Genomic DNA, 24,377 nt, shown 5'->3' on the forward strand with positions numbered 1-24,377 from the left:
CCTCCTGTATTGTTAAATGCCACTTCCATGCAAGGCCCGGTGGGCTTAATGATTGCAGGTGATTTGAATTCTCACTGACTTTTCACCCCATTCAACAGTATGGAGTAGCCAGTGAGAATAGTTACATTTCTTTGAAACCTGGTATTTGTATATGGCAAACGGCAGTTTCATGGGCGATTTTGACCCAGCGCCAACCTGGAAAAATGGTTCAAGTTCTATTATAGATTACCTGGTTCTCTCCAAAGAGTTGCTTGATCGCTGTACCATAAGGGAGGTAGGGAAACTTGTCACAGTGGCCATAATATGCTCACTGCCAGCTTTCTGATATCAGTGAGTAGAGCAGAGGTAGGGGGCTGGGGTGGGTGATTACTAGTTAACACTGGAGGGAACACAATTTTGAAATTGAAAGGTGAGGGGAGGAAGCTAAATAAAACTGTAAGCGAAACCGTGGATCGTTTGGCAGATGTTGAATTGGGCAAAGTATGCCTTCCGTCCAATTTAGTTCAGTTTATATGGGAACAAGATCCCACAATTCGGTTCCATGTCATTCCATCGCCTGTTTTTATTTCGCAGCATTTTCTGCTGTGGATTGTTTTGCTGCAGAAACTCATCTAATTCTTTTTGTTTTTTTTGTTGGGGGTTACTCCCCTAAACACCTTCCCACCTATTTAGAATCTAGTCCCAAAACACCCCAAAACCTTATATCCTCTACCCACTCCCCCATATTTTTCGATGGGTTTTGTGTGGTAAGAAACCTGCTGCAAAAAATGCCACGAAAAATAAACGGCGATGAATGGACGTCGTACCGACAATTCACACTGGAGAAAAAGTTAGTGCAAATCATAAACATACCTTTGACCTAGAGAACTGGGAACATAAAAGGGAACTAAGAAGGAATATCTTAGCCCCGCAGTATAAATGTCAATCTAAGATAGATTTTGTTAGGGAGAAGAGGAAACGGAATAATAACTATGAAAACTGTCAAAAGCGTTTAGCATTTTGCAAGCACAAAGAGAAGGAGAACTAATGCTGGGAGTTTTAGCAACAAGAAGATTGCCTAATTTCTGGTCACCTTTTTAATATTGTCATCAAAAATAGACAGTGTCCCCTCACTTGGAAGACAGCTATCATAATTTCAATCTATAAGAAGGGCGATCGGTATGATCCTGTCAACTATCGCGCAATAGCCCTCTTATCTGCAGATAGCAAGGTATACGCAGGTGCAGTTTTGAGAGAACTGGAAAAGTGGGCCAGTAATAGGGGTATTTTGGATACACATCAAATCAGCTTTAGAAAAGGATTGTGAACATCTTTTAATGGGCTCATAATGAACATCATTCGTGTAAAGACCTGGACCAAGGCTAGAGTTCCTTTATACAGAGCCCTGATAGATTTTTCCAAGGCTTCAACACCATTAATAGAGAGCATTTATTTATTTATTTATTTATTTAGATTTATATAGCGCGCAAGCAGCCCACGGGCATTGAGGCGCTGTTACTTGTGAGAGCTTCGTTACAGAGGTACAGGAATGGTAGCAGTTGTTGGTACATTATAAGTATTGTGGCAGAAGTTAAAGGATAGGCCTACAATGTCTGTTCAATGCACTGGGGGATTACTCAGTAATAAATGACCTGTTGATCAATTCTTCAAAATCGAACATAATTTTCTTTAGTAGCACATAAAAAAAGAATATCTGACTTTAAATGGTCTGACAATCCCTGTGACCAGAGATGTAATATAATTGGGTTTCGGAATAAGATCCCACGCAAACATAGCCCTAGTAGAGTCTGGCATACAGGGAAGAATGGGTCAATTTTCTTGTCAAATGAAAAAACCTCTTGGAAGATACTGTAGATTCTCCATTATCCCTCTCATTAATTTCTACAAGGGCAAGCCGACTGTGATGTATGGGATTGATGTAGATCCACAATGCTGGAACACAGATTGAACTATAATAGAAGATAGGCTGTGGAAGAAAGTATTAACTTTACCACAGTCTTTAATGATGGCAAGCGTATGTTTTGAGCTTAAATTCGCTTTGGGCCAGTCTAGACTGGAAATTGGTGTCATTATACAGGATAATACTGTTATCTCAATAGTGCTTCTTAAGGCGTAGTTCCTCAGTGGTGTCTCGTCCTCAGTCAGTGATCATTCCCTACGCATTAAGAAGCACTATTCAGTGCACTGAACCACCACTGGCAACACGCCACACCAACCCAATGTTCAGGAATAATCACAATTGCCTTGACAAAGATCCTTGTGTGGTTGAAACAACCGTTGGCACCCACAGTGATAATAAAGACCTTATGGCAATAATCCATAACGAGCTGACTACATCTTTCAACATACTGTGATCCAACATGGGAACTGTCCTAAAAGCCAACACCTATCTATAAAGCACCAATATTGTAGGAATCCAACACTCATCCATCCATCCCTTACTTGGGGCAGAAGAGCAATGCCCTAACAGATTCTTGCAGCCGGCAGCTTCAACATCACACACATAATGATGAGTTTGGTGCAGTAGCCACATGTTCCTAGAGCTCTTACCCTTTGTCTAAACCCTGGGAAAGCTCTTGCCTCCCCTTGCTTTAGCCAATCACTGCGCAGCATACAGCTTGTGCCTATGTAAATGTTGCAACTGGGAATGGGTTCCTTTCAGTGAGGGTCTGACTGCTGCTTTCTACTATGGGGTGATGGGAGATGTTTATGCTTTGAGAAAAGCTAACTAAATCTCAAGGACTACGTGTGCTGCATTCAGCTAATGTAAAACAATGATGATCCCTTACTCATTATTATAAACACTACTTGTATAGGTTTTTCTGACTAAAGCAAAATAATGCTGGGACTAGCTAAGAGGCACATGGCTATGTTTATTCCTAATATATATGTGTGGGCGCGTGTGCGTGTGTGTGTGTGCATGCGTGCGTGCGTGCGTGCGTGCGTGTGTGTGCGTGCGTGCGTGCATGTTTTGGCCTAATCAAATGGCTACTGATGCTCTGTTCGCCTAAGCATGTAGACGTTTGCTACATGGGGCTGCTTGTCTTGTTGCAGGACACTTTTTTCACAGTTACTTTTGCAGCTTATATTATCATGCAGGATTGGGACATTGGATACATTTTCCCATATTCACATACTCCCCAACACTTGGTTTTATTCATTTGCGTACTGGTTGAACTATGGTAAAGATTGTCTGTATTTTCTACTAATTCGATATTTTTGAGTGGAAGACAATATGAGCAAATGTACATGTTGATGACCTGAGGATTGGTTATGTAAAAGCTTTAAGTATTATTGTGTTTTTCCTTTGTATTTGATCTTAATATTGTGTATACATGTGAAAAGTCAAATTATTGACTAAACCACATCCCCAAAAATATATACATATAGCAGAGCCCTCAACTGTAGACAGTTGCCCTGGGAGTCGATAGAATATTTGTAATACCCGTACCCCTCTTTCGCTGCAACCCATAGAATTCAGCTGAGCCCCATGAAAGGTTTGGTCCAGCTGTCACAAAGTCACTGACATAGCAGTCATCCCTGACCCTGACGACAATGCTCTGCATGATTTTCATAATGTTTTAAACTAGTCATCTCTAATTGTAAATGAATAGTAACCTAATTCTAATCTTCTCCAGGTTTTTAAATTTTTGGTTACAACAAAATAAAAACCACATCAAACATTGTGCATATACACAGAACTTGTGTGTGTCTTGTATCTGGGCTGAAACCCCTTCATATTAGGAAGAAATTGTCAAAATGTATTTTCCACAATGGCAGACTCCCATCTAATAAATGAATATAAAGTTGGTAGGCACCGCAGATGTGGAATAATGCTGTAGTGGGCATGCTCGTAAGCTGGATAAAACGCTGAAGGTAGTTCAACTATTTGCAGAGGCCTGTTCAATTACTTTGAAATCATTATGACTGTGAACTTATAGAGGAGCCATCATATCACAAGTGTGCCGATCAGGTACAAATTCTGGTAAAAATGCTGCTAATTCTGGTTCTGGCATTTTTACTGGCCCAGCACACTTCAAGTTTGCCGTTGGGGCCACAGATCTCCCGGCAGGCATGACCTGCCGGGAGTTCAGGCCCCTACCGGCAAACAAATGGATGAATCACTGGCACTGTTGCTTACGATGACAGTGATTCAGTAAATCCCATCACATGGAGTCCTACGGGACTCTATGGGAATGGGAACTTACCGTCACTCCGTTGTCCGTAATATCCCAGTAATAAAGGGATATCGGGTGGCAGATATGGAAAAGCAAGGTTGCCGGTATCCTGCCGGAAATACTGGTGGGACACCGGAAACCCTGTAATGAACCCCATATTCCAGCTCTACTCCCCTCAATACACATCTATTCAAGATGACACTAACCAGCTCGATCATCTGAGTGAATGTGGTCATGCTTACCCAGAACTGATCTTAATAGGAAGCAAGCAGTGTATTTAAGGCCCTCTGTGTTCTCCCTCCTAAATGGGTAGAGTGCATCATGTAAACAGATAGACTGAGATCTACTATGGAAGAAAATACTGACATTGCATTAATTACCAGAACCTAGAGTATACCACTTGAGTATTATCCATTTGCTCTCCTACTAAGGATATTCATTAATTTGTTAGTTTATGGTACTGTAGGAGCAAAAATTCTAGATGGATCAAATTTCAAAACTCACCCATTGTAGACTCTTTGATTGGGCTTGTGCTATAACCACTTGAATTATCAGATGGGTCTAGGTCCTCCTCGAGCTCAGATGACAAATCTATGGCAAAAAGACAAAATAATAGTCACCTATCCCAAGAACAAAACTCTAAATAATGTCAAACAATTTCATAGATAAGCCTATTTTAGTAAAGAATTTGAACAAAAATATATGCCTGTAGTAGATTTCTGCATGTTTAGCACATGAACAATTTATCTTTCTTAGTTAGGGCCAGTTTAGGAGGTTAATTAAATATCACATAACCATGTAAGTATTGATAAAAGCATACTAGATTCAAGGAAACTTCCTGAAATATCAAAATTACTTTTATGGGCCATGGAGGATCATTTGTTTGCTACTGAGACATATGGGGTATTAATGGCTGAGCGATTTTCTTTTGTAGTCCGTAAATACCTCCTACTCTGGTGGTATGCTAGTGAATCCATCTGTATATGCTTTAGCAATACTGAACACTGGTATTGCTGAAATACCACAGTGGTAATGTACAGCAGTGGTCCATACCAAGGCTGTACTTGTTTTAATTGCATAAAAAGGTCACCTCTGAACCCTTCATGCATTACATGGGTAAGGTGGCGAGAGGGGGGCATCAAAGATACTCAATGTAAAGATGTTTTTGACTGCATTGAAGGGAAACACATATTATTGGCTTATGTACAACATAAATTGTGGCCAACATTGTTGGCATCCAAAAGTGTTTGCCACTCTGCGGTGGAGGTAAACATAGGTGGAATTTCTTTCTGAATATTTGCTGGAGGTTGGTACCACTGGAGGTAGTCCCAACCGCCAGAGGTAATGCCTCCCAACAAATGGGCAGTCAGTAAAAAAGAGCAGTATTTAGCAAAAACTGCAATTTTTATAGAAACTGCCCAACGCCCGATGAACCACTTGGTTAGTAAAGAAATGATTCTTTGTTTTTTAGGAAGTAAATTCTAAAGACGATGGTTGGGTGCACGTTTGAAATGTTTGTGTGCTCATGGCTAACAGGTTTAAAATTGCTCTCTTCACTCAATTCGGTATAAGGCACTTAGTGATGAGCAAATCTGTGTTAGTTAGATGTGTGTTGTGGCATGGTCAGAAGGACGATGCAGATACAATGATGACATTTCCAAAATGATTTATTAAAGAATAAGAATAAGGCACTCTTTTCCTATCGCTATGTGGTATTTCCCTACCTATTGTGAGGGATCAAGAGTATGACTCGGACACAGTACCAAGTTTTGTATTGAATAAAGACTTTCATTATCAAAATAAAAATGGGGGTAGGGGAAATCCTACAGAGAAATCCTACCTATCCCTAACTCTAAGAGGGGTTTCCCTGCCTCAACAAAACTGAGGAATGTCTTTGTCAGGATGTCTAAAGGAAAAAAGTTCTCTGTCCTGTGCCCAAAATCCTAAGCCGACCCTCACACACTAAACTCAATATAACGTAAAACGGGAATGTTTCTTGGCTGAACACCTGCAGCTTCCTTCCGAAGTTTCAAACATAAGGTGAAGAAAAGGGAAAAAAAAGAATGTGGTCCTCCCGCAGGTAGCCACCCCGAGGGTCAGAGTCAGGTAGCTTCTGCCTTTCCATGGCCACGTAAGAGAAGCTCCCTCCAAGGAAGCAATGACAATATTGCTAAATTTGTCACATTTTGTAAATAACGAAAGCGCTCATTAGTAAATGTCCAAATGAATAAGTCAGCTGTCCAAAACTAATTCTAACGGACCCTACCACTATTCTAACAAACCTCTGACACATGAATTAGTTCTGTGTGTACTCCTTCAACCTCCTCGTCGCAATTAATTGGAGGTTCCTCCTTAAAGGAATAGATTCTCTTCCTGTCTTATGATGGTTAGTTTTCTCTACAGAAAAGTCTTGTATGTTAATATGGTTTTGCACATCGGATAGTTCCCATGTATGCCAACATGGGGAATAGCAGAGGGAGTTGCTTAGAGGAATATGAGTCCTTGTACCCTAAGGGGGAGTCTCTCTCAGCGAGGTCTCACTCGCCCAATCCCCTAGGAAGGGTCTTGCGAAGTTGGCTCACCTCCCTAGCCTCAAAGGGGGAGGCTCCTCATTGGGAAGAAGGGCCAAATTCCCGCGATTCTTCACAGAGTGAGCATTTCGAACTTTGATACTACACTTTATTTGTAGGTAAAAATATTGCAGCCTAATATGAGTCCACACAAAGAACCCCAACTATACCATTCAACGATGGATACACATTTGCATTGTGACAATGTATCCTGCCTGATCCATGAGGTGTGTGTGCTGTGGGTGGTGTGACCATGCAGGCCAAGTGCCGCAACCCACTCAATGATTAAGGGCACAGGTTAGCGGATAGAGGATCCCCTGTTCACCCCACAACCACTGGGTGAATGGATAAGGGATAGCCACATGTGCCATGCAGTGTCAGCTGGAATTTCAGAAGAAGAGATGACTTACCCCTGGTAATGTTCTTTCTACTGGATGTTCTTCCCACGGATTCCTCATCTTAGATATTCTCCTGCTTTCCAGCACTCTGAAACTTTTTTCCAGCAGGGGGCCTCATGTGCACTGGCAGCGATGGCCGTCGAGTCGTCGTCCACATGGCGATTATGACACCACTTGTTGAAGGACATCCCTGCCTAAACGAGACTCATTTGCGGACACATTGCTGTATGGAGGATCACGTTGCATCCTGACAGATATTCTTTACATCCCTCTTTAGAGAGCAGAGGTAGCTGCCACACCTATTGTGGAATGTGCCCTGTAGCCTTCAGGGATTTGTATCACGCTCAGACACACAAAGCACTACCCATCTAGAAATGACCTGCTTTGTTATTCCTTTACCCATTGTCAGGCCTGTATATCCAATGAACAGCTGATCTTTCAGCCTGAATTTTCTTGTACAGGTGAAGTAGAAACTCAAAGCCCTTGTGGGGTCGAGCCTATGCAGCCTTTCTTTATCTTTAGATGGATGAGGTGGATAGAAGGCTGGTAGACAGATTGGGCCTCATTATGAGTATGGCGGTAGCCGTGCCTGTAGTACAGGCACGTCCACCGCCGGTATTGACTTTTATCCGGCGTCCAGAAAAGGGCAATTACCGGGTCATTACGCCCTTTTCTGGGCACTGGTAAAAAATTAATCCCCATTCCCATTGACCCCCATAGGGCTCAATGGGAATGGGGAGGGTGGGAGCAACGGTACTGTTATTAACGGTACCGTTGCTACCAGCAAGTTCGGCTTGCGGGTGCCGGTACGGCTACGTGGTGAAACCTGGTGGCTGTAAGGGCACCTGCGAGCAAAACTCCTAGTATGGTGGTACGGTAACAACTGTGTCGGTAGCGATACCGGCACCATTGTTGCCTTACCGCCATACTCGCAATGAGGCCCATTGTTTGCAATAGGCAAAACTCTGATGCGACCTTTGGAAGGAACGAGGGGCACACTCAAAGAGCCAGCTTGTCGTTGGAAAAGACTGTAAAAGGCGGTGTACAGGACAGGGCCTGCAATTTGCCTTCTTTCTGGGCTGTGGAAATGGCGAGCAAAAAGGCTGATTTCCAAGGTAGTAGACTCAGAGGAAACAAATGTAATAGCTCAAATAGGGAAGCCATGAGAAACATTAACACTAAGTTTAAATCCAATTCTGGTACTATGTAAGGTGTAGGAGGGAAAGTGTTAGTCAGGCCTTTGGTTAAGCTTCATTCTAAACCTTCCAGCCATCACCTCTTCGTTTTTTCTTTGTCACCCCGAGTGGGACGGGTATGCCCAGACGTGGGTCCCGTGCCTGCTGGGCCCAGAGACCCAAGCTACTCCTCACTGATGATGCCCAAAAGGCCGAAACATGTCTGGGGATGCTTGTGGTCTCGTGCAGAAGGGATGTGACCTAGCAGTTCGGGCTGGACTGCCCCTTTTGGAGTGGGACTAAGCCTGATTTGCATATGGTCTTTCCCCTTCTGTAATGGCTTGGCAGGCGAAGAACAATGGTCTGGAGGGTTGCCCAGAGCAATGCCAGTGGTTAGGATTCATTCTAAACCTTCCAGCCATCACCTCTTTCAAAAATTGCACCACCAAGGGGATCGAGAAGTGCGACCATTGTTCTGCAGTGCACTTGAAAATAGAAAGAGGCGCTAAATAACCCTTGATGATGGTGACTGGAAGGCCCTGTATTGACAGATGAAGAAGGAAGGACAACACCCTTGATGTGTCACATAAGAAAGGATTCACATCTTGTTCTCTGCAACAGCTACAGAATGTCTTCCAACGGCAGCGGTATAGAGCTTTAGATACAGGCCATCTGGCTGAAAGCAACACACACATCACATCTTACAGAAGGTAACAATCCATGTACCTTTCAGAAGCCAGGTGTGCAAGTTGAGCGTGTGCATGGTAGGGTGAAGAACCAGCCAACTCTCCTGAGAGAGAAGGTCTGGCCTCTGGGGCAGATGATGTGGAGAGTAGATGGCCATGTCCAGAAGGTCCATGTGCAACGTCCTCCTGGCACAGTCTGGGGCAATCAGGATCATGGTTGCTACATACCTCTACAAGCTCCAGTCACTTGAGGGATGACAGGAATCGCTGGAAACGCATACATGAGCTGGAAGAACTACTCCACCACCAATGCGTCCTCCAGTGCCCAGTGCTCCTCTCGGGGGAAATTCCATGGAGCAGAAAATCTTGCACTTCCTGTTCACAATGGAGGCAAACCGATCAACTTGAGGGGTTCCCCAAAGGGCAAAGATCTCTAGGAGAACTTCCTGGCACAGCTCCCACTCGTGGGAGACCGGGCCCTGCCTACTCATGGCATCTGCCATTATATCCTCCTCGCCGGGCAGATGAACTGCAGATAGTGAGATCCTGTTCTGTAAGACCCAGAATCAGAGCTGCATTGCATCTCTGCACATGGGGAGTGACCCTACACCACCTCCCTTGTTGATGTAGTGCATGGCCACTTTATTTTCTGTCATGCTCAATGACAGTCTTCCCTGAATGGAGGGCAAATAGGCCATTCAGCACCAGTCTGATCAACCTCAGATCTAACAGGTTTATGTGAAGTATTGTCTCTGCCAGGGACCATAACACACTCACCTTAAACTCGTTCAGGTGAGCACTAAAGCCTTTCAGAGACACGTCCGTCACTATGGCCACCTCTGGCCACGGTTGCCAAAAAGGTTCTTGAGCCATCACGTTCTCTGTGCAAGTCCACCATAGGAGATCCTGTGCGACCCTGCTCAGTACTTAAATCAAGACCATAAGACTGTTACTGAGATCTGAGGGCTCATTGGCGTGATCTTATTCTCAGGCGAGCCTTTGGCACCAGGAAAATGCAGGATGCCATGAGGCAGAGCAACCTTAGAAGGTCCAGGGCTGGCAGATATTGGGAATTCTTGAATTTGGTGAACATCTGTAGGATGTGTAAAGCCATCTACACGGGAGGGAAAGTCTTGACTGAGGGAGAATCTATGATGCTCCGATGAATTGGAGGGTTTGAGAAGGTGTCAATCTTTAAATTGAGGGAGAAGCCCAGCTTGTGGAGAAGGTGGCGGTCCAATTGAGATGATCCAGGGACAAATCCGGGGACCATGCTCTGATTAACCAATTGTCGAGATAGGGAAAGATGTGGATGCTCTCCTTTCCTAAGACTGGCTGCCATTATGGGCAACAGCTTGGTGAAGAACCTCTGGGAATAGGTAAGCAGGAATGGCAAAACTCGAAACTGGTAGTGAGTGTTACCTATGGCGAACCTTTGTGCTTGTGCTTTTGATGGATCGGCACATGGATGTAAGTGCCCTGTAGTTTGAGTGACACCAACCAATACTTAATTTCTAGGGCCTGGAGAATTTATGAGAGTGTTACCATCTTCAATGTGCTTTTCCTGAGGAACTTGTTCGAGGGCCTAAGGTCAAAGATGGGTCGCAGACCTCAGTCTTTCTTTGAGACCAAACATGTGTGGGGGTACCACCCCTTGTTCCTTTCATATATGGTGCCCTTCTCCAGAAGAGAGGAAACCTCTTACATGAACAGTGGTTCTGGAACAGGAGGTGGTCTGGTCATAGGGGGGCAATGCAGAGGGTGCCTTAAAAATGAGAGGCAACTTTGGGAGTCTAACTGAAGCGCACATGCATCTGAAGTAATGCGTCTGAAGACAGACGCCCCAGGCAGTGTGGTGTGGGAGAAGACCTTAAAGAGGGGCCGTACTGGAGGGCACAGATGTGGAAACCATCTATTTATTACCTACTCTACCTCTGGAAGGTCAAGAGAAATGTCTTTGACCTTGACGGGCAGCAGGTTTACCTTTTTGTACATAATTGTAATAACAGAGAGGTTTGCCCTTCCATTGAGTGGAAGGTTGAGCAGGCTGCCTTATTGCTGCACCTAAGGACTCTCTCAGAGCTTAGGATCCTGCAATTTCTCATGGCTGCCATTTTCCTTTTGATCAATGTAAGAGAGGCATGGTATCACAAGTATGACCCTGACACAAGAGGTACAATGTGTACAATGTTTATTCAATTTCCAGGATTTGGAAAAACTCCTGCTTTGCACTATAGCTATGATGGGAGTAGTCTCTACCATCAAACAATAAAGGAAACAATGTCCTAGTCAGTCTTTGTCAAATCAAAAATGGCCTATGCTAAAAAAAACCTAATGCCTGCCCTATCTATAATACAAAAGTGTGAAAAGGGGAATATCTATGCAAAGGAAAATAAATGAGGCTGAGTCAGCTCTCCTCCCCACGTTGGAAAGCACAGAGTAAGGCCGCCCCCGTAGACAGGAAGACACACTCTGGCTCAGGTTATCAAAACAAAGGCAGTTCAAAACGTAGATCGAGGCCCGCTTGGCCTTCCACGTTAAAGTCACTTTTCCAGAGTTCCAAAAGTTCTTTCACAGTTCCACAGATCAACAAAAGTTCTCTAGTTCGGGCTCGGACTTCGAAAAGCAGAAAGTTCATGCAGGTCTCCCTCTGTCGGGCTCAGACCTTTTAATCACAGCACTTGCAGGAGTTCCCTTCCACAAGCTTAATTCACATTCTTTAGGGGTTCCCTTCCCCTAACTTATCACACTTCCGATCTCCCTCAGTCGGGCTTAGACTTTTTCCTGATGTCGAAGACTTTCAAATGTGCGCGGCTTTTACTATAGACCCCTGCAGGACCACTTTGACTTTCCCTTCAATTCACACTCTTGTGTTGTTTGCCCCAGCATCTCTCGGTCTAGGTAGTTCGGTATAATAAGCACAAAAGTTCAACATTCACTTTTCACTTCTCCTTTTTCCGGTGTCAAACTTGATCATTACGCATTTTAGAGTTCATTCACTTTGTGGCTTTATAACAAAACATTTCACCTTTCTAAGAGACTTTTGAGTAGGCTACTACCTTTCGCTGGACCACTGCACTACTCTGCATCACTTGCTGCACAGTTATCGGTAATGTAAAGTTCACCACAGGTCTGCCTTCATTCGTGTCTCATCCACACGCGTGTAGCCTTCAATTGTGAGATATACTGTTGCAGTTCAATCTTTCCTAGACACACACCAGCCTTTCAGGTCGCTCGCCAACTCACCGGCTGTGTGCACTCCTTTCTAGTCTTTGCCATTTTACTTCACAAGTCAAGGTTAATACCACAGCCTGGGCCTCCCATCCTCAACTCTGTAGTTCACCCGGGAGGGTCACTGGCACCATTCAAACACAATGCAGTCTTCTCCTCTGGGATTTGGCCTTCTCCATGTATCTTGCACGGCTCTTTGGAGGAAAAGACATCCTGCAGGGAACTCCTAGGTTTCTCTACTCTTTGCTCTCGTCCCTCTGTCCGTCACTCTGCTGCAGTAGGTTTGCATTCACCCTAGAAGTTCTGCTGCTTCTCGTGTTCTATGTTGCTCAGAGTGTGGGGAGAGCTAATGGGTATCAGATGTATGTGATTAAAGTCAAGTGCCTGTCTTTGCCTGACCCGATTAGCGGGACATGTACGTTGAGATATGTAAGGGTTAGCCTTGTAACTCTCAGTCACCCTCTTCCTCTGCCCAGTGTTTGTGTAGAAAAGGTGGGGGGTGAGTTGGGACATTGGAGAATCCTATAAAATAGGATGGGTCATGGTACGGGAAAGGGGGGAATACCGCGTCTCACTGGCCGTCGACTCACCCCCACTCCCTGAAGACACCTTGCCCAGGTGATCCTCCCGCAATGGTCCACCCCCAGGGTCTGGATCTAAAGACAATAGCCATACCCTGGCCACCTGAGAGAGAGATCCCTGGGCACTAGTAGGTGAAACACCCTTTGGTTTCTCACACCAAATAGTTGTGTGCCGTTAAAAGGCATGTCAAGCAGTTTTGCTTGGACGTCCCACACAAATCCTGGTTTTCTGAACCAGGCGAATCTTCGCATTACAGAACTTTCTGCAATAGATCTCCCGACACAATCAGCCGAAATGAGTCCTGACTGCAGGGATTGGTGCTTGGCTTCCTTTCCATCCTCCAATATGTTGAGGAAACATTTACTCATTTCTCTGTCCGGGATGTGCTCGGCTGCCACAGCTACAACAGCCCACAGGGTATGTGTATATGAAGCATTAACTGCTTTAATAGCCAAACCTTTTTTGCTAAAGCATCATTCCACTTGTCATCCATGCCAGTGGGTAAGGAGGGATAGGCGCTAGCCTTGTTACCCGCAGTTACTGCCTGTACTACCAAGCTATCATGTGCTGGATGTCTGGTTAGGAATTCTGGATCAGATAAAGCTGGTCTGTATTTTTTGGTAAAATCATTGTGAACTGCTGGCCCTGACCCGGAAGTCTTCCATAGATCCATGAGGGGGTTTGTTGATGGCAGTATTTAGGGGTAGGATGGATTCAATGGTTGTCCCCTTTTCTAGGATGTCAGTCAGGTCACATTCCGTTGTGTCACCAGGTGGGGGACCCCAACCTAAGGCATCCGGTTACCTTAGCCATCATCCTCTTGCATGCCCATTAGGCTAAATCAGACAGTCTTTTTACCTCATCCTGAGAATATTCAGTATGTCGAGGAAGGCCCATGGCTTTAAACCTGAAGGAAACCAGGTCGTCATCCTTATCAAAAATATCCTGAAAAGAGGACATAAAATCCTTCCTAGATTTTGGAGTAAATTTACTTGTGGGATCTTTGACTATCTTCGATGGATACTTTTTTTTTTACATCGCTGATGGAGCCGTTGGAAGATCGAAGAATGCATCAGCTACTGATGGTGATGGTGCTGTCGACAGTCCTCGAACCAAAAATGTCACCAGTCTCCGGTCCTTAGGCGCACAAAGTGGTTGGTGAGCCAAGTCCATGCTGGCCTTGTTGGCGCTGTGAGACTGATGGTCTTCTTTCCCAGAGGAAGAGAGAATGGGCAGACCTGTCTTCTCAAAGCCCTGCATCATTTTGATGCAAAACTCTTCTCCACCGTGGTAGATTTAGACAGGAAACATACCTTTCTCTCCTTCTTTTCTTCTTTGACAAGGAAGAAGAAGAATGACGGGAGTCACTCCTCAAGTGAGATCTTTTACAGTATTTTTTCAATGTATTTTCCTCCTTTGTTGGTCAATTTATCAGCCGCAGAGTTCTTTTTGTCCGTTACGATCTTCAGAGGTGCCGTACTTGGGGACTTCGAAGAAGAGCGACCCAGAGCCAATTTGGAGGGTCTTTTTCTTTTAAGGCTTTAGATGTCATAATGCGTCATTAGCCGCAATCCGACACAATGTGGTCAATACTGAGGCACCACAGACAAATTCTGTGAGGATCAGTAAGCTGAAATCAGGGCAATTTTGAAACCAGAGGGTTTCAGAATAGACATGTTGAAAGAATCGACGAAAATGCAAAAGAATGTTGCAAGAAATAACAGTGTTAAATGATTTCTCTAGGCGAAGTTACTGGGTAGCGTGCTGGCCATGCGGAAAAAAGGAACTGAGGCCACGGAGGGCTGAGCGTGCTATTTGAACCCACATCAATGCCATGTCCAGTTACGAAGATGATGACTCAATGGCCATCGACGCCTGTGTGCACAAGGCCCCCTGCTGGGAAAACGTTTTCTGAAAGCTGCAAAGCAGGAGAATATATGTTTAAGATGGGGAATCTGTGGAAGGTGTGAGAAACCTGAGGGTGTCTCACTCACTAGACCCTGGGGATCTGTCGTCCAGGTGGCCAGGACACGGCCTTCGCTATTGGATCCAGTTCCTGAGGGTGGACCAGTGCGGGATCATCACCTGGATGAGAGGTCTTCGGGGAGTGGAAGTGGGACACTGAAGGTTGAGATGCAATATCCCCTTCCTTTTGACACCTTCTCCCCATCCTTTCTAGTAGGATATCTTGAAACTCTATCCCCCCCCCCCTTTTCCAACACAAATACTTTCTCACAGCGTGAATGTCAATGGACTAATACCTAAGCCATTTACCTGACATGTCCCAACACAAGTATCAGGCAGAGTCAGGCAATTGCCGACTACACACATCTGACTACCCTTTCTCTTCCCCATAGGGATAAAAGGTGGAGCACAAGAGCACACTCAGAGCAAGGCTGAACGCACAAGGAAGCAGCCATTCCAGGATGGCAGTTCAAATGGAGAATAAAGGCAGTGAGACCTGAAAGGACGTCAAAGAGGGATCTGCCCTTGCCCTTTTCAAATCAGACCCACAAAGCCTCCGATGAAAGAAACATGAGATCAGGAATTGCAGCTGGCAAATGGTGTAACGGATGTCAGCGGTACATGGAACCCTACTGCACTGATAGCCAGGGCGGGGAGACGCAGTTGCCATCCTAGACTCCAGTGGCAAAGGAACCGCTAAACGAGTTCAGTGCAGCCGGTGAGTCGAAAGAACTGATAGTTGACTGGACTGTGTTAGGCTCAAGGTTTCAGTGGCAAAATTAAGAAGATAATTAAACAAGAGGTCTTTTGTGAACAAACTTGGTACCAGAGTGAGAGTGGCCCAGTGCCACGTGGGCACTCAGTCGAAGGTCTCTGTCTGGTACCCCTCTCCTTTATTTTTTTATTTTTTTTATTTTATTTTACATTTATAAAGCGCTCACACAGCCCGTAGGCATCGAGGCGCTGTTACAGGAATTGTTTGTTTTTCTTAGTTGCGTATTTTTGTTGTCTTAGTTACGTATTTATAACGCGCTTAAACACCCAGAGGTTTCTAAGCGCGGACCCGGGGATCGAACCTGTTGTTGCTTCGTGTCGTCTTGCTTCCAAGACGCGCACGCTGCCGCTGAGCTATCCTCCTGAGCAAAGAGACTGTGTTGAACATTGTGAGTGAAGAAGCTACAAGTGCCAAGAGGCCATAGGGGAGGCCAGTATAATTTGGTAAGGTGGACATACCAGGGTCAAGTCAAACCCCTTGTACAATCAAAGTCTTTGACACATTGCAGAAGTTGTGCTATTGTGAAAGAGACGTTTTCAATCAGCTTATGCAAACACTGTGTGAACTGTGATAGTGTGAAACCCGTGCTTGCTGTAGGCTAACAGAGTGACCAAGCGAGACAAGATCGCCCTTCGGACTCTCTGTTCAAATTGGCAAGTGCTTTAGCAGGTCTGAGTCTGGATGAGGGGGTCCTCACTAAACTGAGGGGGTTGTTTAAAAAGACACTGGGCCTCATTACACGTTGTGCGGTAAAAATCGGAATTTTACGGCATGGCGCTATTAGCGTGTCCGCCCTCGCAAAAGACCGCTAATAGCGTCCCATTACGAGTTCGCGGACACGAGCATAGCGCCATGCTGTAAATGTCATTACCGCCTCGACCACAGTGCTGATAGCACCTCCTCCCTCACGCAACATGCTAATAGCGGTCACCGCTATTAGCGGACACCGTTAAAAAGCGGAACCGGAAATAGCGTCATCACACAGGAACGGGAAAGAGAACGGCGGCCATCTTTAAAAACACAATCCATTGCCATCCTCTGCATCCAGGACATCTTTCCGGAGAACTCTGACCAAAAACCATCCAGGACTGCCTGAAGATGTCAAAGGCCCTGAAAAAATCCTCTGATCGACAGAGGAGGCGATCATCAAGAAAAAGGCCATCTGGGACGAAGTTGCCCGCAAAGTTAGTGCGGTGGGCACTACCACCCGCAGCGTGAAGGACTGCCGCAAGAGGTGGGACGACCTCCGGCTACGTGTGCGGAATATCCTATCAGTCAACCGCAACCTTGCAATGGCCACAGGAGGAGGCGCAGAATCACCCCTGAAGATGAAGGAGTGGGAGGAGACATGTGCCTCCACCATCGGAGTCGAAGCCATAGAGGGGGTCGGTGACATGGAGCATGGTGTGGCCATCTCATCTGATGGAGGTGAGTGAATACGTCAAACAATGCACAGTGAAGGGTGAGGGGGCACCCCAAACATGTGTCGATGACCAGGCCATTGGTCCTACCACACACATACATGCATACATCACCATATACACGTGCAATACTGACCCATCAATGCATGACCAACCCGACATCCCCATGACAAGAATCACTGATGAATAGGCCCCAATGCATAGAGCAGCATGACGTGAACATTCTGCATGAGGCACCTAGACCCATTAACAATGATGTACCCTATTTATGTCCTCCACAGGATCACCGACAGACACTGGAGACACAAGCACCGCAGCACGTACTCCCCCAGCAGCCAAAAAAGCCAGAATGCATGAGAGGGGTGACACCGCCACCACCTCCAGGGGAAGTGGGAGGACAGTCCATCTGCAGAGGGCCAAGGGCAGCAGGAGCACCATTGCATCACAGCCTGAGGGCACGGCTCCTGTTGTAGCCGAACCCACGCAAGTGTGCCCCATCACTGCTGAGATGAGCACGGAGGGCACGCACTCCGCAGCCACCAGCTCCACTGGGGAGGCAGCAGCCACCGCACCGGCCACTGACGAGGACGCAATCGACGTCCTACAACTCATCCATGACCCCAGCCCAACATGGTCCATTGAGGGGAGTCCGAGGGCAACGTCCGGATATGCTACCCAGGGAGCACATGATACCCTCACTGTAGAAGGTGCATGGAGCCCTCAGCTGTCCTCACCGGATGCCGGGTGCATGGACCAGGGCGCACCATCCAGCCCAGCAGCACCTACCACCCTGGCAGACCTTGCAACCATCAGCCGGAGGCAGGAAGACATGGCTGCGCTGGTCGCCAGAATGTGGCCGAGACAGGCCGTCTAAGGGATGACCTCCAAAAATATGCAGGGCAAACAAAGGAGGCCATGGAGGCCTGCACTGACAGGATATACCAGGAGATGGGCCAACTCCGCAAGGCCATTTTAAGTATTGGGGACATCATGGAGCAGCATCACCAACCCCCAACACAGGATTGACCGGGAACCTCCTCCTCAGCGAGTTCCCAGCAGACCAGCCCTCTGCGCCGCTCCCTGCGCCACCTGAGGCGCCCCGCATCACAGCAACACAATGTCGGTGGAGGCCCTGATGCTTAGCTCCACCAAGGACCAGGTGGCACATGTGGTGCAGGAAACATTATAGACAGCATAAGACTCACCTGGGTGTTTTGGGGGGGAGGGGGGTAAGGGTGCATTTGGGTGTTTTCGGGGGGAGGGGGGTAAGGGTGCATTTGGGTGTTTTGGGGGGGAGGGGGGTAAGGGTGCATTTGGGTGTTTTGGGGGGAAGGGGGTAAGGGTGCATTTGGGTGTTTAGGGGGAGAGGGGGGTAAGGGTGCATTTGGGTGTTTTGGGCTGTTGCATTTCTTATCACATTCTGTTCAATACACAGTTGTTCTGAAGTTGAAACCCAAGCGTGGTCTCCATCATTGCGTATTTGTCATTTATCTTGGACAGGGTCCTTTGTGGTACTCCAAACATGCACCAGGGCAACAATATCCATCTCCGTCCATGCTTTTTCACCTTTGTGCCTGATGGGATTTCAGAATCAGATGCTGACGCACATTGTGTGCCCTCTTGGCATTGCCTCTTGCATGTCCTGCCGGGGCATTCCACCCGTACTCATCCACATCCCCATCATGCTCTTCTGGTGGTTGCATGTCAATTTCAGGTGGCATTGGCACATTCCATCATATGCACATTTTTTGGTGCTCTACACATGACCTGGTTATCTTTGCCACTTTGACACGGCTGTACAGGAGTGCCTCACACAGGCTGCTTAGGCAGTGGAGCACTGTCATTGGAAGGCTGACTGCCAGCTCTATCACGACGCAGGTACGGGATGTGCAATATTGTTGTCCTCTTCCTGCTGGTTCTGTGGGTTCCGTACAGGGGTTGGGAGCCACCTCCTCAGTGGATCGCTGGCATCGCCTGTATGGTGTGAGGAATGGGTACCTGTTACGGGTCACCTCTGGTGTGGGCTGTTGTTGTTGGTGCTGCACTGCTATCATGTAGTCAAGGCTGTCATGTCATGCTGCTGCTATTGGGACCATCTTGGTGTGGGAAGGGGTGTGGGTAGGGGTGTGGTGTGCTCTTTTGTGCTGCCTGTCTCCATTGCATGCACCTGTGCTGATTGTGTCCACCTGTAGTAGATGGGTACACTGCTCAGGTCTCTTAACGGGTGCTTTTCGATGCCGTTATTAGCGCCATGCCGGTAAGGGGTTTTTGGGTGTTTTACATGGCGCTAATGCCATGTCCGCATGGCTTGTGATGGCCTGGTATTAGCGCCATGGCGCTAATTCCGGCCTGGGGGTCGCGCGCCCGCAGCCTTGCCGCTATTAGTGGCACCGTAATTAACGGGTGCGCAGATAGCGGTGGGTCCGGGTCGTGATTGGCTTAGGGAATTAACGGTACCGGTAAATCTTTACCGGTACCAGTATTCCATTACCGCACAACGTGTAATGAGGCCCATTGAGACTTTTGAATATCACAAAATAAGGAGATTGTGATTGAAAGGCGATAGTAAACCCGACTGAGGAACTTTTGTTTAATTGCAAAAAAGCTAAATGAACTACATTGTGATGATAAGTATGAACCTGACGGAGGGATGTCCACAGTGACTGGTTGGCCTGAGCCCAACTGAGGGAGGCTGACGACCAGAGAAGGCTTGTAGCCCGGCTGATGGGGATCCAAGGGTGAAGGGTAATAACCCGACGTGAAGGTTACCAGAAGGAACTGTTTGTTTTGTTGTTTTTGGCATATCAGGCCCTCTGAAGCAAGATACTTTGCATGAGAACAGACTTGGGCTCAGAAGGTCCTGATATAGAAAAAAGGAACTGTAAACTTGTGTGAAAAAGCCAGAGTGTGCTGGGCTCGAGAGTCCTGCCTTGTACCGTGCTAAAAACTTGGGGAAGGGAGATCCCAGCCATAACATCCTGACTTATAATTTTGTGAACACGTCTTTATTTTCCTGTGAACATTACCTCACACTATTTTGTAACATAGCAGTAATGATTGGCAATACAACCTTTTATTTGACTAGACTCCAATTGGACAATATTATTATTGTTTAATGGCCGTAGCTTGCTCCCATTTTAGCTTTCGGTTTAGATTCGGTGTTTATCTCACCCATTTTACAGTGTAATATACACCCTTGAACTGTGATCAATTGTGTATGTCTTAATTTGATGGCATGCCTTTCTTACAGAGCACACAATCCATTAAAAGGAGGGTTTAGCAAAAGAACCTCTATGCCCGAGCAGACGTTGGCATGTCAAGGAGGATAGCTAGAGTCAGCTGGGCGCTGCTAAGTTCAGGGCCACTGGGTCAGAGGGCAGTCAGGTGAACAGGGACCAACTTGTAGCACCTCTAACTCACCCTGGGCCTCATTATGACCCTGGTGGTAGGGGGTTAACGGCGCCGGTAAAGCTACCGGCGCTGTTAACCCCCTACCGCCTCATTACAAGGTCTGCTCGCGGGTCCCGCTAAGGACGCCTGGTAAAACCAGCGAGCAGAGCATGATGCTAACAATGGGCCCGTCATTAACGGGCCCATTGTTAGCACCCTCCCCATTCCCATGGAATGGGGATGTACCAGGTCCGGGTTCCCTGAATGGGGAAATATCTGGCCCTCCAAGGTTGGAATGGCCTGGTATTTCCCCATTCATGGAACCCGGACCTGGTACCCGGTATGAGGGTAGCCATGCCGCTAAAAGCAGCATGGCTACCACCATAGTCGTAATGAGGCCCCCTGTCTATATCCCTGAACTAGCCAAGTGTTGTCTACTTCCAAGGTGGGACCTTTGGGTGCTGGTACAGGAACAGGGAGGCTTCACACATTGATGTGGTCTGCCCAAAGAAGATGACAGGACGACTTTCTTCTTGCCACCCAGAAATGCAAAAAGATGAAAGCAGGGAACTTATATTCACAGGGATTCTTTATCTGTGAAAAGACTGAGCGTCACCGAGAGATCTGGTAGAGACTTTGAAAGACATGTTTCTGAGAATTTGAAGAAAGGCAGGAAAATAATGCTGATAGTTGCTTTAGAACAAGTATGAACCGGCTATAGTATGGGAAGGGGGAGGGGATACCGAGATACAGAGAAGCCCTATTCCTTCTAGGAGAAGCAATTCATATTTTGTTCAACTATTTTCTTTGTCCATTTGGTTCATCTTCTAGTGGTTCACGGAAAACCCCACTTGTACCAAGAAAACCAAATATCTCATTTAAAACCCAAACTAGTTTGTCGGTTCTTGTAGTTCCCACATGTGTTTGTCTGATTTTATGAATGGGATTCACAGAGTGCAGACTTTGCTGGAGTGCAACGGAGCACTGTGCCTAGAGGATACCCTTAATTGGGCAACAGGTAGGAGGCGGCGCAGCAGAGGAGCTGGAAAGAGAAAAGAGAGCTCTGGAGGGGAAGAAGTGGGGTTGAGTGGAGCAATCAGCAAATTATATGTTATTTGGAGAGTCCGATGTTCAAGTCCTTCTTGAAGTGCAGTAAGGAGGCGGCCAGTTTTATCTACAATTAACTTGTTCCAGAGACGGGGTCTCACCAGGAAAAGGCCTATTGTTTTGCCATCAGAACAGTTCTTTGTTTCTAGTCTGCTTTGGCTTTTGTTGGTGTGCAGGCCTCCAGGAATGGAGAATTTCTAGGGTGGGTAAACTAACTGAAAGCTCACAGACATGCTTTGCCCTACCCATTAGCCAAACTACTGTGCACAACGCATGTGTTCATGTGTCACTATCACACTGCAATATTGTTCTTGTATGTTATGTGCACTTACTTTCTTTGCGATGCACAGTCAAAAACTGCCATCTGGGGAAACTTTTTTATTATGTAAATGCCTTAAATACAAACAATAGCAAAATCCATGTTTAAATAATGTGTAGACCACAGTTAAGTCAATGCTGAACTCCATGTGCATTTCTCTTTCCCCCAAAACTGAACCTCTAGGCTGACAATTTACTCTTAATTTTCCACTCAGTAGAAATCAATGTAATGAGTTAATCCTTTTTATATATTTATTTGCGGGGTCATCATGAGTTGGGCAGTAACCCTTAAATCCGGTGGTAACGCTATTAGCGCTGCATTTAAAGGTCCGCTAAATCACGGGTTTGGCAGCATTTAATCCCAGCTCTGGACTGGGGGGAAATCTGCTGGGAATTTGCTGATTTTCTTTGCTATTACCGTGTGGTAATACCGCCAGCGGTAATAGCGCCAAAAATTCCCCATTGGGTTCAATGGGGAATGGGGAATTCTCGAATGGGCCCAATGGGGAAGGGGAAACTACTGTTCCACCAAACCTTTGATCCGGCGCTAATAGCGCTGGACCGGTTGGCGGTGTTCTATTAGCGCGGGCGGTATCCCAGCGGTGCAGTTTATCCACCTGTTTTTTTTTAAACAGCGTACTCCTTGTGTTCTTAGAAACGGCCTTGCTTTAACATCTAGACCTATACTCACCCCTGGTCCACATTCTACTAATGATGGTATCCATCTTGGTAGTAAACAGCTAGACTGTTACTCCTCCTGTTCCACCATATTGTGTTAGTGGTTATACAAATCACATATGTAGTTGTCTGGGTTTGTACAAGGCCTTGAAGGCCTTGGGGCATCAACACATTTATTAATATTAACAGCTCTAAAAAAATCAAATATGGAAGACTAAGGAACCCTTGTAAATAGCCTTTATAGACTTTCGCCTAACCTTCGATTCCATATCAAGAGAGCTAGGGTAGCAAAAACTGATAGAGGATGATTGCCCAAAACATATCATCCGAGCAGAACAACAACTATACACAGAAACAACAGTCCAAGTGAAGGTTACACAAGAAGGTCGTTTAACTAAGTACATTTACACAACCCGTGGATCAAAGCAAGGCTGTGTTCTAGCAACAAACCTTTTTAACTACTATATCAAGGAACTCAAGAATCATATATATGCCATAAGAGAATTCCCACCGAAACTGGACCAACAACCTGTTTCTCATTTGCTATATACTGATGACTTACTGCTGTTCGACAGAACACCAATAGGCCTACAAAGGCAACTAACGGCACTTAGCCTTTTCCTGGAGCAAGTTAAATTGAACATCAACATAGTTAAATCAAATATCATGCAGATACAGCCAACTTTGCGGATAGGAAAACAACAGAAGTGCAAATGGCATATTCATAAATAAATAAGAGAAATAACAAAGGAATACAAATATCTGGGCCTTAATATAAATAATCACAAAGCAGATTTTCCACTTTAAAATTACAGTTGAAGCAAAGATACAGTCATTAATAACACAGGCAAAAATGATACCGAAAAATTATGGCTCGTATACATATATTCCGTGGATACAATTTTACAAAGAAAAAGTGATTGCAGCAGTGACAATTGGAGCCCACACGAAATCCCTGGAAAATCACCCAAAATGGGATGTAATCGAAGGTAGATTCTGGAAGACGATACTGCCAGTACCACAACATTTCCCAATATAAATAATTTGAGACGAGCTGGGTCTCATAGCTATTGAAGCATCAGTAATATGGAATGCAATATCACTATATGGCAAATGCACCAATAAAGACAAAAAATAAGACACAATGATACCTGTCCTTGCGAAGCTTCTAGAAACAAAGAATTTAACATCATTATCAACATGGGAGCAATACTGTATCATTCAAATGCAAAAAGCGGACATTGACCTAATGCTTTTATGGTCCAACCCCACAATATCAAAGGAAAAATGCTGGCAGGCAGCCTGGAATACAAACTGGGACGAATGTAAAAAGATACAAAATCTTCTCGACAGGACATTTTCAGCCAAAAAAAGTTGATATGATATGATATGATATGGCATTTATAACGCGCCTATACACAAGTGTTTCAAGGCGCGGCGAGGCAAGGCAGGGGGAAATAGAGGGAGGACAGACAGCGATCTTACTAGGCCAGGTGTCATTCAGATCGCTCAAGTGCATGGGAAGGGGAAGGAGGAGAAGTGCGGGGGAGAGGACAGTGCAGTACATGGGATAGGAAAAAAAACAAAATAAACAGTAAGAAAAATACTTTACCAACATACTTAAAGCAATTTCCGAGCAAAACGCTGTACTTGCAAAAAGATCTAAAGGACCGTGGGACAAGACATGTCGATTTTGCAGATCACTTGACAAAGTGGAAACCTTACAATATCTGACAACTGAATGTACAAATCTATAGACGCTACCAAAATGAGTTTTTTTTTAAGTTTTTTAACCAATACCGCCTCCTTCACCAGCAATAAATGTGGGAGATGATCTTTGATGCCACACAAAAATATCAGTGAATCTGGCAACAACAAGATTTCTAACTAAACTGAATATAGA

General features: G+C 45.8%; 1 protein-coding gene across 1 annotated transcript in view; it reads right to left on the reverse strand.

Annotated features, from left to right (window-relative positions):
* The window catches only part of NEK10 (NIMA related kinase 10), a 2,768,076-nt gene that overhangs the window by 860,263 nt on the left and 1,883,436 nt on the right, over positions 1-24,377 (reverse strand). Inside the window, exon 28 of the mRNA XM_069648774.1 lies at positions 4,683-4,769. Coding sequence (XP_069504875.1) covers positions 4,683-4,769 — 87 coding nt within the window. The remainder of the gene's footprint in view (positions 1-4,682; positions 4,770-24,377) is intronic.

Source organism: Ambystoma mexicanum, chromosome 2q, assembly GCF_040938575.1.
Source record: "Ambystoma mexicanum isolate Mex_15411 chromosome 2q, UKY_AmexF1_1, whole genome shotgun sequence".
Classification (NCBI taxonomy): Eukaryota; Metazoa; Chordata; class Amphibia; order Caudata; family Ambystomatidae; genus Ambystoma; species Ambystoma mexicanum.